General features: G+C 40.0%; 1 protein-coding gene across 1 annotated transcript in view; it reads right to left on the bottom strand.

The window, feature by feature from the left end:
* Window positions 1-4,487: 4,487 nt before the first annotated feature.
* The window catches only part of atp6ap1lb (ATPase H+ transporting accessory protein 1 like b), a 13,805-nt gene continuing 573 nt past the window's right edge, over window positions 4,488-17,719 (bottom strand). The window contains exons 2-7 of the mRNA XM_010794660.1: window positions 9,150-9,187; window positions 8,510-8,592; window positions 7,427-7,665; window positions 7,071-7,121; window positions 6,716-6,959; window positions 4,488-6,379 (exon numbers count right to left, since the gene is read on the bottom strand). Coding sequence (XP_010792962.1) covers window positions 6,143-6,379; window positions 6,716-6,959; window positions 7,071-7,121; window positions 7,427-7,665; window positions 8,510-8,592; window positions 9,150-9,187 — 892 coding nt within the window. The 3' untranslated portion in view covers window positions 4,488-6,142. The remainder of the gene's footprint in view (window positions 6,380-6,715; window positions 6,960-7,070; window positions 7,122-7,426; window positions 7,666-8,509; window positions 8,593-9,149; window positions 9,188-17,719) is intronic.

Genomic DNA, 17,719 nt, shown 5'->3' on the forward strand with positions numbered 1-17,719 from the left:
TCCCCATTCCCAGTTTGTTTTGGGAATAATTGCGATGTTTACTATGTTTTGGTAGCTCTTAACAAAACAGAATTTTTGTAAAAGACTGCGACTCTAAAGGCAAGTTTGTGATTTTAACACTGTTTCGATGAAACAATACATTATACAATATACGACTTTTTGCCATATTTTTAACACAATATACTTGTACTTTTTTTTTGTTGTGGTTGTAGGGCTTCAAGATATTTTGCATGTCATGCATAAACACGGTGTCATCTTTTCCTTAAACTGACGTGCTGCCCGTTTTACAAAAAAGTTATTTTTCTGCTTCTTCATCCTCTGAATTTTCCTCCCCCGTCCCTCTTCCTTCAGCCAGCACAACAAGAATCAGGTGGATCTGTGAAATGAAACACTCTTCCCAAAGCGTGACTTCCCTATTGAGAGCATGCGTCTAGGGCAGTAGGGTCTAAACCAATTGGCCAGATAAACTAACATGCAGAACGTACGGTATGTTTGAAGACTAACCATTATCCAGTTCAAGCTGTCTTTTAAGATGTGACATTGCGCTCTGACTATTCCGTAAAATGGTGACAAACTATTACTTATTCTTAAATTTGACCTCTTGCTGCTTGGTTGAAAATGATAGTTGAAAAATAACTTTAAAAAAAGACTCAAACAGCGAGGGACATTATATGGTGAAAAAAACTCTCAATTCTACAGATGACTCCCCCACTCAACGCAATAAGTCCCTCCCTCCACTCAGCAAAGCATCTAAAACTAAGGACCCCACTAAGACGACAGTTTGAAAACTAGCCATGGATCTGAGAAAAACCTAGTCTCCCCCCGCGAGTTGCAGCCAGGAACAAACTCCTGGACTACCATCATCACCATCATTCTGGACACCCGAATCTTGCAGTACTACTGCTGCTTATTTTGCTCCTTGGGCCAAGACGTCTCTGTTTATGGACACAGTGAAATCAGTGTTGGTTGATATTGTGGAGGGGGTGATACATCGGTACAGAGAAGAAATATGCAACGGATGCCGAGTCAGTCACCCCGGCCAGAGGCAACACGATTGTCTGAATGACATGCCCGATTTTTTCTTCAGAAACAATTACAACGCGTTAATGAAAAGACTCTGGCTCACCGACTTCATTACTGAGATCGACCAGACTCTTATTGATAAAGACATTTTCACGGATGATTGGAGGATCCAAGGCGCTTCGGAGGCTTTTCTGCACAATCTCAAAATTGTAGACGCCTCAAGGAGAGACTTGAAAAGATCCATGCCGAGTTGGATGGAGAAGAAGCAGACTAATAACCTGCGGTTGATTGAAGCCAGGGATTTTTTCTTTTTTGGTACATTGACTTTTTCTTTAAAGTAAAATTAAAATGGGGAACTACTATGCAAAACGCTCGGTATATATTGATTAAAATGTAGTCAATACCCTTTTAATAAGTGTGGTGATGAGGACGATTGAAAACAGAGTGAATAGTGATCCCCGTGTAAACAGAATGGCTGAAGTTTGTAAACTAGAAGACATTTTGGATATCGTTCGTTCTGGCAGTACTATTCCTGGTCATTGGGAAACGATTGTAAACGAAACATTTAAAGTGGTCCTGGAATCTTCATTTTCCGAAACATTCTGTAACATTACCGAAGAAATGAAACAAACATCAAAAGTGTATCATGTGCTCTCATTGTATGCTCTGTTTGTAGATGTAATGCATCTTTGTGTCAAAAACAGCATACACATGAATATTTTGACTGAAGTGAAAAAACTCCACCATGATATTTCCAGTAATCTGGGTAATTCTAAGCTGGAGACGGTCCTGGGGATGTTACAATCAGTATAACTATTGATTTTGTGTGTGAATTTTTTTAAATGTAAATAGGAAATAAAAAAAATTAAAAAGTTTTTTACATTTTAAAAACTGTTGTCTTCATTATAGCAAGGGGAGCATGTCTGATAGATTTGTATTACAGTCCTTCACATGCACTGTTGTCTTCATTATAACAAGGGGAGGGTAACAGGGAAGATGTATGATACATGTGTATTGAAACGTGCGTATTATACCCACACAGAAACACGGCGAGCGAGTCTTATAGGGAGCCAATTTAAATGCTAATTTCGTCTTTATTCTACATCCATTACAAATTTGTGCAATCAACTACTTCATTATGATAAGTTGTCTACAGCCACTTTAAATGCAATCAAATTTAGATTTCTAAGTGCTTACAACTTAAAAAATCTTTACGTACAAATGATTGTATATTGAATATATTTCTGTACCCAGTGTTGAACAGGACCCAAACCTTTGAGAGATGAAAAAGGACAAATCTGCTTTAATCAACTGCCAAGTAGTCAAGTCTGCATTTGTGTCTGTTCATTTGTAAAACGTGGACAGTTTTTTGGCTGCTCTGACTGAACTTTTTCAAAGCTGTGATTTGAGTCTGGAGATAGACTTGGGGGCGGGCCCACCTGTCACTTTTTGTGCATACTAATGTGATTGAAACAGCATTTTTTTATTAGGCGCCATAAGGCGCTACAGTGGGGGCTTTTTCACACCTTTGAATACACATCACCCCCTCCTATCGACGGATCTCACACCTACTCAGGATATCACACCTACTTGGGATATCACACCTCGACCAAATGGGAGGCGGGACTTAGCTCATTTGCATAATTGGGGGAGGTGTGACCTGTCACTTTTTTATGCATACTAATGAGACGAATGCGGCATGAATATAACTAGCGTCAGTGCACACCGCAGCCTGATTGTGCCTGTGCTGTGTGTCATTCACTCTCAACAGGGATAAAGTAAAATAAGCATTCTTCAGGTGTAGGTAGATTCTCTATTATTACGGGCCAAATATTATTGCTGGCGGGCCAACAATGGCCCGCTGGCCGCCTGTTGCCGACCCATGCTCTAAAACGTCTGTATTACTTTACGCTTACCACGACAATTTTGAGAGACTTGTACTTTACTTTCCTACTTTGTAGTTTTACCGCAAATGGTGTAGGCCTACTCCAATACATTTATTTAGTACCTTTAGTTACTTTGCAAATGTAGATTTCACTTAAATAAGACGTAAAGACACCTGGATTAACATTAAGCTACCCTGGAGTTCTGGTAGTTCTACTTTTACTGAAGTACAAGAGCTGAGTAGGCCTATAGCGTCTTCCACCTCTGCTGCAAAATAACTTTTAAGATGGACCCAAACTGGGCTAACGTTAGTCAAAAATCACTTTCCTTATCCCACAGTGAGGCATGCTACACATTGCACAAAACTCAGGTGCTGGGAAGAATACATGTAGTGTAACGGTTGGACAACTTTTGGGTTACCTGTTGTTTGGTTCACGTCTTTTTTGCCGCCTCCGCACACTTCCGGGAACTCCTTCAGCTGAATGTTGGGAGTAGAAACCATAGAACAGGAATCCATCTCCGGGAAAGGTACAAAACGATGTTGAAATAGGTCAACGTAGAAACTGTGTTTTGATCCTGAATTTTGACTTGGAATTACTCCCATAGTTAGCCAAGCAGTGACTGAAAAGTTATCAGATTAATAAACTACTTATCATCATTTGTGTATGATAATCATGATCAGGTGGTAGTTGCAAGTTGTATCCACTAGATGTCGCTGCAGAACACAGCTTATCTTCACAAAATGACAATGAGGTAATAAGAGCGTTCAAAATCCACTTGGCATTATCTTATTTTTTATTCAATTGAACATAACTACTGTTTGTCATATTGAAAATAATCCTTACTTACTTACAGCTGAAATCAGTTCTTTGATGACTACCAGTGAAGTGGCGTATTGTTGTTTCTGTGTCCTGTAAGTAAGGCCTAAAATAACAGCATAGTCAAAACAAATCAGTAACTAGTTTTTTGTAAACCCTTATAACCACTTTAGGCTCATGTTGTATGACGTTGTTTGTAAGTAAGTTGAGTAATACAAGTCCCTAATTATTTTTATTCTTGTAATTATATTGCTATGAATGCCTATAGAGAATACCTGAAAGTGTTTGACGGTAGTTAAACTGTACTGACATTTTTGTTCAAACAGAAAGCAAAGGAGAAAGCAGATGGCATACAGGGGGGGGGGGGGGGGACCAGAGCTGTCGTTAACCTTGACACTTAATTGGAGATATTTAAGTAAAGTAACAATTAACAACATGATCAACTTTGGATTTGATTGTAATTACCAACACAATGTAATTCTCGTAGCAAAATATGTGATTTGTACGCTTCTGTGCAGTACAACTACAAATATAAACATGGCACACCATTTCCTCTGAATATCATTTATTGTTCAATCTACACCAGTTGGTCCTTGGACAAACTGCCTCCGCTCATTTCATAGTTTGTAGGATACATTTATGACCAAAGAACACATTGCACACTGCTACAGATTGACAGAACTGCCGTATCGAATGTTAAGATATCTATTTACTGTCATGCTGATTGTTTTTATCAGTAGGAATGACTTACTGATGCTGTTACTGCTGCTAGTGTGGCTTCTGGCATAATAATGGCATCTATAAGTCCTGGTGAGTGGACGGCATTCCATAGTATCGTCCTTCTATGGTAGGAATTTGTACTGTAATTTACAGTTAGATGAAACTGGACCGTACATTGTCTGGCCGAGCTTAAAACAAATAGACAGACAGTGTAATATGTTAATACCTTGTAGAAAAATCATATGCATTGATACGCTCACCAATCCTCATAGCACAATGTCTTACTTGTACCTATTTGTATGAGTTGTGCAATATTTGAAGATAGTAAACAGCTATGATCGTATAGAGATCTTAATGTATCTACAGCTTTGTATATCCTTTGGGTTATGAGGATTAGCATAGTCATCCTGTAACTAATAGTATTTCATGATTACGTTGTATATAAAAAAAGACCTCCGCAGAGCGACTTCTGTACATGTATGTGTTTTTGTTTTGTACATAGCTGTAACGGTTAGCTTTCATTTTCACATTGTCTCACTATGTCCTCACCATATTTCATGGCAACTCCTTGGTAGCTTCACTTTGGCAGTCAAATCCAGTGGTGTGGATGGAGGACCTAAGGCCTCCCTTGTCCAAACGTTTGACTCTCAGAGAGTCAAGTCATCGCAAGACCCGCTTTCCTGCCATGCCCTCAGACAGAGCAGTTTAGACAGTGCAGCATAGTTCCTTGTATAGTCTTTGATAGTTTGTTGTTGGTGCTTATGCAACCAAACAATTTTGTGCTAGTTTGTAGAACCCCCATTTTTCTGGCTGGTCTGTAAAAGGCCTTTTCACAGTTAAATCCCAAGCAGCAGTCTTGTTCAGGGGTGGGGTGAGAGGCTCCAGAGGCTCTGAAGGGCCAGTAGTGCTGGTCCATTCACTCCAGCCAGATGCTAGTCCAGTGGTTCCCGATGTTTCTCTTCTCTTACACTCAAAAGCTGTTCAAGCTCCTTCTCTTTTGTGCCATATTTGATTATTTTAAGCTGCAAATCATGCAAGACTCTCTGTAATCCTTATTATTAGGAAACACTGTGCTAGCCCAGATAGACCAGCCTTTTATGGCATGCAGCTAATACGGCTATTCCAGCTATAAAACTGGCTTTTGAAGTATATATTTTCTTGCAGCGCTATTAGACAAAGTACACTGTAATGAAAGCTGAAAAGACGATGTGTTTGATGGAAGCTTGTAATATGACACTGGTGAGCCATGTAATACATACGTATAATCAGGAGCATCTGATTTTAGCTGTATTAGCCACAGTTGCTAGCCTTTTGTGTTGTTAATGGCTGACTGGGGTAAAGGCCTGTATGCTGTTGCCCTTCAGGGCCCCGGAACTGTTCTTGACCTTTGACATCAGGATCATGAGCCGTCTCTCAGGGAGAGGCTTCATCCAAAGGCTCTATTCAAAATGTGGATGCCAAGATGCAGGTCAATGAGAAAAGAAGAAAAAGTATCCAACCACGGTCTGCATTTACTTAAGTTAAAGTAGTTAAGACGTACAAGGTTTTTATATGAACAGGCAAGTTGTCATTTTGTTGAACAAGTATTCTGTGGAGGATACTTTTTCATTCTTGGATTCACTTGCTCCTCCATTGGCCTCGCTTCTCAGCTTTCTCTCTCCCTCTCTCCCTGTCGTTCTCCAGCTCTTCTTTTTCCTTCACAGGCTGTTTTTGTCTGGCAACTCGGCTTCTGGACTGCGGGGAAAGTAGACGGTGGCTTTGTGCTCCTCGTAGCGGTCGATGTGCTTGAGGTGTACCACCATGTGCAGGGCATAGGCTAAGACGAGAAGCAGGATCAAGGATGTCACCAAGCCCATCAGGATGGCTGGTGTTAGGAAAGTGGCACAGTCACTGGCTGATGCAAACTTGTCTGACTGCACATTGAATGCCTGGATCTGGAAGAGCACAGTGATAAGGAGGGGGAAATGAGATTAGGGTAAAGTAAAGAGGACAACTGGCTCTTACTGGGCTTACCATTTACAGGAACACTGGGCAATAGGACAGGTTGAGACAGCCTAGCAGATGGCTAAACAGACAGTGTACAGACAGATTGACAGGCTGCCAAACTGACGGCAAACAGGCTGACTGACAGCCAACACATAAGAAAATGGCTGGCAAACATACAGACACATGCATACGGGTAGCAAACAGGGGAAAATACTAACAGTGAATTATAGTAATAACTAGAAAAGTTAAACAAAGAAGGCTGAGCCTCTTGTGCGACAGTGTACCTGGAAATCAGTGAAAGTGATGTGCCAGTTAGCGGATGTGTCAGTGTGGGAGCTTGGCACTAGCAGGGTGTCATATTTGTGCAGGCTGCTGACGTGCTGACAATGGTAGGATGACGTGGCCGGAGCGTAGACTTCGCTGGCGTTGAACGTGGCCTCCTGGGTCCAGTTGTAGTGGATGTGAACGCTGTCTAGTGTGAACCAGTTTTGACCGGCTGCCTCGTAAAATGTGTTTGACATCTGAAGCCTGCCGTGAGAGACAATGCAGTTGGTTACATGCAAAGTCCACACATTTGAGAAATATATTACAAAATTATACTGTTTTATAGTAAAAATAGGTATAGTAAGCATGTTTCACCTGATTACTAGACCTCGCAAGTCCTCCACATCGCCAAACCTTAAGGAGAGCCTGCAGTAAAAGAAAACCACACACTTTAAATGTGATTTAACATAGTTGCGCAGAGGAATTCTCAACTGGTCACTGTAAATATTAAACTCATTATTGTCTTCTCAAAACAGTAGTAACACATTTCCTTAGATCATTTATTTTGTGTTTCTGTGTCTAATATTAAGTAGAATCAGACCTATTCTGATGCCTTGGCTGTAGATACGTAAGCTTTCTAAATATTTGACTAGCACACATACTGTATGTCCCTCCTGTCTTTTAATTTGTGCAACATTTCATAAAAAACTAGAACACAAGGGTTGACTTACGTAGCTTTCTCCTTTGTGCAGATGGAGCCTTTAGTATCCACGGGTGAGATGGTGTTGAACACCTTCTCAGTCAGGTCAATAAAGGTGTGATTCCTGTACCGGATTGCGAGGCGCTTTGCCTTGAACAGAATGCAGGACTTCCCATTGTAAGACACACTTAATGGGCCATAGGGCCCCATCAGAGACTGGAGCAGCTTCCTCTTACTAGTAGACATCCCCGGCTGATGCCAGTTAAAAGGCTGTGGAACATATGAAAAGAGGAATTAAGCACAGGAGAAATAAAGAAACTGCAGTAAACTGGCTATCAAAGCGTGGGCAGCAGCAAGTGTACATTCCTTGACTGTCCTCAAGAGGGCGATAATATTTTGAGACATAAGCTGTGACCCACTTCAGGGGCTGTTTGTGGCCTACAAAGGTGTGTGCCCTTTAGGTGTTTTGCTGATACTGTTCATGCTTTAATAGGAATCATCACAAATACCCAAAACTACTTTTTGTGTACTTTTATCCAGCTGTTGAATGATTTTGTGTCATTCTGACCATAAAATGTTCAGTGCTCCCAAAACTGAATCTCAAATGTGGATGGAGCAGTGTTGTCTATTTCCATTGGAACATTTGCATATACTAGTGTGTTAGCTGTTAGACGGAATGAATCTCTTTGCTCAAAGGCCACATTTCACTGGAGGGTATTTGGGCTATTTCAGCATAAGACATTAAGTTGCAGTCAGTGGCTATGAAGGGATTTTTGTATTTGGGGGATGTTAACTGAGATGACAGCTAACATATTGAAAATGGTAGTATCAGGAGTGTTGCTGCATGGAGTCATTTAATCAATATAATTTCTGGATGCAGTATACTTTCACTCTATTTTCAGTGTGAGTGCTCGCATGTGTGTGGGTAGCAAGGATACTTTACCTCTGGTTAATGTGAGACCAACAATATTCCCACATTCAAGGTCAAGCAGTGTGGCTGAGTGAATATGCTCTGTTTTGTTTGTGTGCATCCCAGTGTGTGTCAGTGTGTGTGTGCAGATAAAGATAAAAGGCTGATGGTGGAGATAGTGAGTGGAGAAGAGTGTGTGTGTACCTGCAGTATTCTCCTAAGTGGGTTTTCTTCTTCAGGCGTCAAAATAACATCTTCACTTTCTAAGCCGTACCCACCATCTTGACCTGAAAGCACAAACACACATTACTGCACCATGAAAGATTATATCAGTACACACATTAAGCTGATTGCAATGCTGCAATGCAGATTGCAACATAATCATAAAAGTTCAGCCGATTTCACACAAGCCACACACACAAACACACACACACACGGCCCCAGAGTGATCCTGCGTACACTCCGGTGCTCAGGCTCCTATCTATTTCTAGTTGCTTTGCGTCATCAGAGTGACTCATCAGCAGTTTATTTCACAGTTACGGTAGTATTGTTCAGTGTTTACAAATACTGTTCATCTTGTTCCAGCAACATATGATTTGCAACCACATCATTGAAAGGAGTGTCTCTATAATTTGTCTGCCTTTTTTGTTAAAGAACCTAAATATAGCCACACATCTGAATTGCTACTGAGGTGTATGGATCACACAAAAGCCACACTTCAAAATCTGTTTGTGTTACAATGTAGCAAAGATGTCTCCAGTATCTATCCAACGCATCAGCGTCAAAATTAACATGGCAGGTTGGATTGAATCAGGCCTTGTGTCACACCAGATTTGTTACTTACTTGATGTGATTCTTGTTGCTTGATGGGGGTCCTCTTTGCTGTGGGAAAGACAGATCACAACATAAGCTCTTGGGATGACAAGATGCAGGGAAATGTTGAAGAGTTTTTTTTTAATATATATGATGCTCCATAGTACACAGAATGCTTGCTTAGCATTTTCTCTTGGACAGGAAAGTTCATTGTCTACTGATGCAACTGCAGCAAACAGCTTTGCAGGCTAGTCTATATAAAAAACACCTCCCAGAATATTTATGAATTCTATTATTAAAGTGAATGTTATAAATGTAATAAAGGATTATTCCCACTTGGACAAGTCATACATCATTAATGTACTTCTGGGCTGCTAAAATACTGTTTGTTTTGGTTATACAGCATACAATGATTTATGGGTTTAAGTTGTCAAATACCAGACACCAAAATAAGATGTTTTGTGTATGTTTTTTTACAAAACGTCAATAGCCTCTAGCCCCGTGTATAATCATAGTAAGTATATTGATATATTGAATATGTATGATAGTGACCAAATAAACAAACATTGAATGTGATTTTCAAATGTTTCGAATTACTTATTTTACAACATCTATGACGCTTAAGGATTGTTTTCCCATGGGAATGCACTCACAATACTTTGCAGACAGATATATCAGTCCACAAAGTCAGTCACATGTTTGCCCTCTCTGTCCTGCTCTGTCCAACTAACCCTGTGTAGCCTTGGACTTCTAGAAGGTAATCCTGATCCCTTTAACTGTCTAATCAAAGACGTAATACGTCAGCAATGGGCTTACTGAGCAGCAATGATGGCCAGTTTTGCTTGTTGTAATGTCCTACTGATGACTGTGCGGTCTTCCCTGGATTGTCCCGATCACAATGGCCGTTTTGCTAATCTCCACACAATAGTTATAATTGACTTGTACAAGGTAAACCCAAGAGTGCGTGTGACAGTCGCCAGGCACTTCAGTTTGTTTTTCTGCTTTGGTCATGCATATTTCAGATCATTTTATGAATTGTAGCACAGCAATGTCTGTAAACACCTTCATCTGGGAGTGATGTTATCTTTAGTTGAATAGTAACTCTGTGATCTTGTAGGGAACGCCTTTTTAGTAGACACACACAATAGCAGGATGACCTAAATATGTATTAAACACTTAAAAGCAAGGCAAAGCTGAGACTACAAGGACTGTTCAATCTTTGTTTCTCTGAGCCAGACACTGCTAGAGCTTCTTCTTTTTTTTGAAAGCCCTTGAAAATGGCTATTTAACTGCTCATAATGTACCAAAAACCTCCACTTCCACCCTCCAGAGTGCAGTCTTTGGGTTTTTGAGGGGAGAGTTACATTGATTCACAGTCAGTCTGGCTTTACTGTTGGTATTCGCAAGGAAACTACATCATCATCATCATCATCATCATCATCATCATTGATTTTATTTTATGACTTTGTTTCATAATGGCAGCTTTGGAGGTAGGTATCTTATGATATACGTATATCTTTTTTTTTGTTTTTTTATTATGCTTTTCATGATGCTGTTCACGGCACTTGACATTTGGCTAATTTGCTCAAGGGCTGGATTGTTGGCTCATTCATCAATGGATAACACAATGTAAAATAAAAGATTAAGCACTCCTTTAGTCCACTATGACTTTTTAAAATTATGGGTCTAGGATAGGGAAGTGCAAAAAAATATCAAAACAAGGTGAGCAGACGTGGGTTGCAGCAAACAGATGAAAAGTTATTATTGTGTCTGATAGCACTGAATGTTACAGTTTTAGGGTGGATTGCCAGACATATCAATTCCAGCCGCCTGAAGCTCTTATCTACCTTCTGGTGAGGTCTCCACCTGGGCAATATTGTGTAGTTTAGTGCCAGATGGATTAGGATTAGTGGTAAGCACAGGCTAGGTCCACTAAAGCCCAAATGTGTAGAGACAAAGGCCCTGAACCAGATGAAGAGATTAAGGTATGATGTCAGACCCTAAGCAGTTATGGACAGTTCATGTGCTAATTAATACTGACACAGAAATTGTGACACTGAACACCCGTCCAGTAAATTTGAACTTTGACGATGACCAGTGGAATCGAGCTAATGAGGCAGTGATAGGTAATTTAGTTAACTTGTAATTGGAATCTCCTCACATCTCCTCCACTTCTTCATTCGAGTTATTTTAGGCCTACATTCATTGAATGTATTTTGCCGGAATGATTGTTTTGTTGTACTGATAGATCATTCATTATGTTATCATTGATTGTAAGTTGTGAAAAAAAAGCTTGCCAGTTTTTTTCTTTTCTTTTAAGTACCTTATTTTCTCGAATGAATTAATAAAGCAGGGCGTGAATCAGACAAACTACGGTTTAGCATTCTGCAGTAAGACAAGCTTATGGAATGCAGCATGTACTGTAGATGCAGGCTACTCTTTTATTGTACAACATTTAGTTAGCTTTGTTTCGAACAGCTTGTTGGTTTTTCTTAGCAATTCAAATTCAATTAAATTAATCTTCAGTCAAGTTAACAGATAACGCACGGCTGCATCATGATGCCGTTAGAAAGAGAGATAAGTAGGTGATCAGCAGGGAGGAACCATGCTGTCATTTCCATGCAAGTAGTTTGACCTACATACTGCATCATGATTGGCTAAATGATAGACTCCTTGGGAAGTGTGTGTGTTTGTGTGTGTGTACATTCCTATGAACTTGCTTATATGTGATGTCTGCATATATTACTTAATTTGTAACAATATAACACTTTACTAATATAGTAAATCTAAATATTTACATTTGCCCGGGTGAATGCTGGGTAAGCATGTTTGTATATGATGAGCTGCCAAAAGCAGTGTGCTTTTGGCAGTTGTGACTGAAACCTCAGTAGCGTTGTAGGTACTCGGACGCTGCTCACTTATCACCTGCACTGATATTTTAAACCTTGCAATCTTATGAAAACATAACGGTTAAAACTCCCCCCATACATCAACATTTTCTGATTTACATTTTTATGAATTCAGGTAAACACTCCGCAGCTACGGTTGGGAATTAACAACAGTTTGTGTCTTTGTAAACAAGCTGCATATGCACCTCAGCCCCCCCCCCTCGCCTCAGCCCATCCTAAACACAAGTGAATAAGCACTCCTTCCTCTGCACCTATACCTCAGCTGGCTGAAAGGAGCCAGAGGAGTGTGTGTGAGCGCTAACTAAAGCCCAGCCGTTTGTTCCTGTGCCAGTTTCGCGAGGTCAGCAACCCAGGACTGCTGCGGCCCCATCATTGGCTCAGCCTGTCACACGGTGCCTGGGTGCTGAACAGGCCCTTTATATAATCAAAGCCATGCCAGAGCCACTCCTTGGCTCACCTCGCTCCCTCTGCACATAACCCTAAATACATGCGCAGGCAAGTCCACAAACAATAACATTCACTTAGATGTCGGAATGACCAATACTATATTAAGGGGATCCTCAGTCTATTATAAACACAGTTCTTTTTAGATAAGTAATTGTCTAGCTTGTAAATATTAAAAGTAATGAGAATCATAATGCTACAGATGGAATGTCAATGTATTTTCACTGGATGTCCTTATTCAAGCTGGTAAATGGAAAGCTGATAATCATCTTTCATCTGAGTCTCTCTGCTGTGTGCTGATGAGCACAGAGGTGTGGTGCCTCTCCCCAAACTTGTAAACAAACCCTCTTTGTCTCCGATACCCCAGAGTGTTGAGCCGCTGCACTCATTGTATACCAGGTTGAGTCCATCCAAACCTCTACATCCTACTGCACCGGTATATTCCTGGGGTTTAATAGCTTGTTGTTAGTTTAATTGATCAGTAAATAATGTCTGTCGTTCATTAAAACAACACTAGCAGAAAACAAAAGGTAATATTCAGCAATTGAATGTAGACCTTTAACCATAACATGTTAGTTTCTCAGGCTAGAACCATTGTCATTGTGTTTATCAATAGTGTATCAGACTACAGTGACGTGTTCTTGTACTCATATTTCCTTATATTATGCCTACATGAAATGTCAAACCCGGCTTTGATACTATTTCCCAATGTACCGGGTGAACTTTGTGAAATAATGTTGATCTCAGAGATAATGTTTTTTTTGGTTTACTTGTCAACTATATTCTAATTTAATTCATTAAAAAGTAAATAATGACTGAGGTGAACTATTGGGTCTTAGTCAGGACCCAATAATCAGGAAATCGTTTCTTAATCCTACATTGTACAAGTACAGGCCTATTAATAGATTTATTAGCACGGATTGAGCTTTGGTAGTCCTAAAATGCCACTCACAGCTTTGCTTTTAGTGTAGCTTTGATTGCAGCTCCAGATTTGACCCCGGGTCAAGAGGTGAATGTTTGTTGTTTTAGTCTTCCTAATCCGAGATCAAGCGCCTCAGTGCTGGTGTGAAAAGTTACACATCATGACTTCAATCAAACAAGAAATTGCAAACATATTTCTACTCATGATTATTTGTCTTTTGTCACAATATAACCTTTTAATATATTACATATTAGCTGGTGGTCTTATAACCCTTTAATCTTTCCCTAAAAAAGGGATCACTCATTAATCTTTCACTGGCAATCCTATATTTGTCTTCTAATCCGTGCCTATATTTGGGTCAGTTTTTCAGTGTTTAACAGTTTCAGGTTAAACGTATTAACCTGTTGACCATACAATGCAAAGGATAAACCTTTAAAACAGCAAATAAAATACTCGAAACGTTGACACTGTTTGACTACGTAATGCTGAGTAGATCAATAAAATAAAAATGCACATATAAATGCAAGTGTGTGTGCCTTGCATATTTGACTTGTTACCTATAATATTGACTGTATACTTCACTCAGTGTTTTTAATTCTTGAATTTCATGATTATGTTGGAGCTTGTGAACAACTTAACATGGTATGATGCACATTTATTTGGCTGGTATAATTGTCCTGACCCCATTCAGTCTTTGTAAACGCGTCAGTGGCCATTCTTTTTTCTTTTTTTTTATCTGGCAGTGTGAACAATATAATGTAATTTGAGTGTGTTGTAACCAACAGGCTCTAGCAATTGGGTCACATCTAATGGACTTGTGTAATTGTTTACTGGGCTTTCTAAACTCTGGTTTCATTGGAAATTGAAGGGGGATTCTATTGTTATTGAAATGTGTGACTTGTGTATATATACAACTTTTTTACATCAATAATGTTTTTTGTTTCATATCCATCCATTTTATTATTTCCTCTAGAGCAGTTAAAGCCTACAACAGCATCAATATTTTTCTTCTTTTTTTTAATAATGCAAACATTTATAATTAACAGCTGCAAAAATCTAATTTTGTAGTAGTTTCCCTCTTATTCTGTCTTTTTGCCTGCACTGTTGATAGTCTCGGCCCGGATGATTAAAGAGGTAATCTCCTAAATTAGAATTCATTCTTTGCACACTTTACAGAACCGTAGTTAGATTATCAGCGAAGATATCGTGTAGTTGGATTGTTTTAGGAGTATTAATACATTAGAGATTATTAAAGTTTTAAGACAAATGAAAATTAGTCAAATTATGAATGACCTTTTTTAACTACAATTATTGTGGCTTTAAATAAGGGTACGTATAATCAAGAGACATCCTTTTTCGAAAAGGTACTGCTTACACATTTTTCTAGAAGGTATTTTAAAGATGGTGATTGATTTAAGGCAGGGGTGGGCAACCCGCGGCTCTCGAGCCACATGCGGCTCTGTAAGCCCTCTGCTCTGGCTCCCTTGAGCTTAAAAATTAGAAGGAAATAAAATAAAAGTATTTGTAGGACTATTTATATTTTTTGCATGGTTGAATATGTTTCGTATCTTGTATTTTGAGGTGATACTGTGACAAATAAATAAAAAACAAAACGGTTTTAATTAGGTAAACTAAAATATGCGTCACATCCTGCTACTGTCCCGCGCCAGCGCCTTTTCTTGCAGGTGAATAATCTGACCCCCGGCTCGATGAGCGAACTATGGATAAATCAAAGAAAAATAAAAGTACCAGAGGAACACAGGATTTAATTCTGCGAGGACAGAGTTACATGTTTTCACAGCAAACGATGCTGGTTTACCGGTATGTTTGATATGTAGAGAGAAGTTGTCAAATGTGCTGCAGCCTTTACGTATCGAGGAACAACACGGGAGAGGAAGACAGCTGACGATCTTCAGTCATAATTCAATGGGGTATGTAATTTATTTCAGAAAACACTTTTTGTTATATTCAATGCAATACTCTTNATGCTGGTTTACCGGTATGTTTGATATGTAGAGAGAAGTTGTCAAATGTGCTGCAGCCTTTACGTATCGAGGAGAAAAACGGAAGAGGAAGACAGCTGACGATCTTCAGTCATAATTCAATGGGGTATGTAATTTATTTCAGAAAACACTTTTTGTTATATTCAATGCAATACTCTTAACGTCCCGATAGCAATGAATATATTAAATGCTTTGACAATAACAAAAAATTAAAACAATTTTTGTGGAAGCCGTAGTACTGTAAAAAGCACGACCAATCATTTTAGCCGGCCCGGCTAAAATAACTGGATGGCCTACGGGCCTACCCATAGATGGGCCTACCTGCCTCTCAGCCTTCCATCTGTGCACGAACTTGGTCATGTGCGCGTTCGTGTGTGTTGGAGGAGGGGCTCTGTAAAGAAGTCTGAAGGAAGAGGCAGATTTTTTCCGGTTGTGTATTTTCAAATTCTAGCGCACTCGAGCTGGTTTCTCCATTCTTACCTACCCTACCTTTAACTCTTTTTAGGGTGCAGCTCTTTATATATACAGTCTATGGTGCAGCTATATGTTTTATTTATTTCAAAGTTGGCCCATTTTAATTATATATTTTTTTCCTTCAAATGTGCAGAGGACTCCCCTAGTGTTTAATTTATTTTAAAGTAGGCCTGTGTATTATTTTTAATTATCCTTATAGGAGTTCTTTGTTTCTTATTAGAGGTCTATGATATAACAATAAATACAAACTTTATAAGCTTTCAAGCTATGAAATAAGTTTTGCGGCTCCAGACAAAAATATTTTTGGGAAAAGGGAACAAAATGGCATTTTTGGTCAAAAAGCCTGCAGACCCCTGATTTAAGGTATATCTAACACAGAGTGGCATCTCTAGGAAGTATTTTTAATAACTTTTCAAAGCTTTTGGCTATTAATCATAGTCCAGTTCTCATGTCCGTAACCAAAGAAAAAGTGAATATTTTCTCTTTACTTCCTGTATCCCCACTATTGACAGTAGAAACTTCTAACTCACTGTACCTTTCCGTCTGCATTTCAAACCAATGGTCTGCACCCTACAAGGTCTCTGAAATGAAAGGCATGAAAGGCTGCTCTTATATAACAACATCTTGGAGTGAGTCGGAGCTGAGAAAGGAGCTGTAGCCGGTTGTTCCAACTGTTACGTTCAAGACTAACGTACAAAGTTTGATTCTATGAACAGGCTTGAAATCTCAGGAGAAATGAATGTAGCCGCTCTCAGTCGGAAGAGACTGCGGTGAAAAGTTAAGATAGGGATCTGTCGGGGTTTCACAAACACCAGATTGAGCTGGAAAGACAGCAATCCCATGAGACGTTGTATATTGAATTCTAAATCCAAGTTATCTGTGCCCTACACTCACAAACATGTGTAAAGATCAGAGTGTTTGTGCAATGAATAAAAACATGGCGGTAATAATCTTTTGTTCTCTGAAGTCTATCCTGAAAGGTGCAACAAGGCAAGTCATGAACAAGAAGAAACGGCAGCATCTTATGGCTTTGAGGCAGTTGCGCTGTAGAGGATTGTGTGATCCATGATGCATGGCATAGTTTCAAGAGCTTTAGATGGTTTTGGCACAGATACATTGCCTCGATGTCTCTATAAGCAGTCAGGAACTGCTGCTAGCAAAGGCCCGGGGACTCAGTCCTTTGACACTGCTGTGATAGCCCCCAGGTTTGAGTTCTGAATCTTTTATTCAGATTTGACCTGCAGGACTGCATGTGCATTATGCAGACATGGCCAGCTAGAATTCCCTTCTCAACTCTTCCTCTCTCTCCCTCTCTCTCTCTCGATGACTGCATCAGTAAACAGACCCCAACAGACCATCCCTGATGCATCCTCTCCTCCATGTCCCATCCTTGTTTACCTTCCCTCTGTACTGCTCCCCCTTTTCTCTCCTCTCTCCTTACCTCTCTCCTGCAGACCCACTGCCCCAGCCTTATTTAGCTCCCCTTCTGCCAGACCAACACTACTGTACAGAGACAACAGCCCCATCCGTGATCGATGAGCAGCGTCTGATGCAGTCCGCAACACTGAGACAAACAAAGCCTTGCAGCTCAGCTCTCTCTGGAACACCAGCACTGCCTGCATTCACCCACTACAGCAAAGGGGCTATTAGAGACGGGAAAAGGGAGGCAAAAGAGGTAAAGAAAGACCCCAAGAGAACACATCTGCATCCCAGCATCCCCGCATGCATCTCTCCATACCCCTCCCCCCCCCCCTGCTCCCTAACCTCGGTCCCTGAGTGGATGCTGCCTTCACGGACTTTAGGACCTGGTCTCATTCAGGTAGGGAGAGATACCGACACTTGTCTCCTC

The sequence above is a fragment of the Notothenia coriiceps genome, unplaced genomic scaffold (assembly GCF_000735185.1).
Source record: "Notothenia coriiceps isolate Sejong01 unplaced genomic scaffold, NC01 NC01_scaffold00037246, whole genome shotgun sequence".
NCBI lineage: Eukaryota > Metazoa > Chordata > Actinopteri > Perciformes > Nototheniidae > Notothenia > Notothenia coriiceps.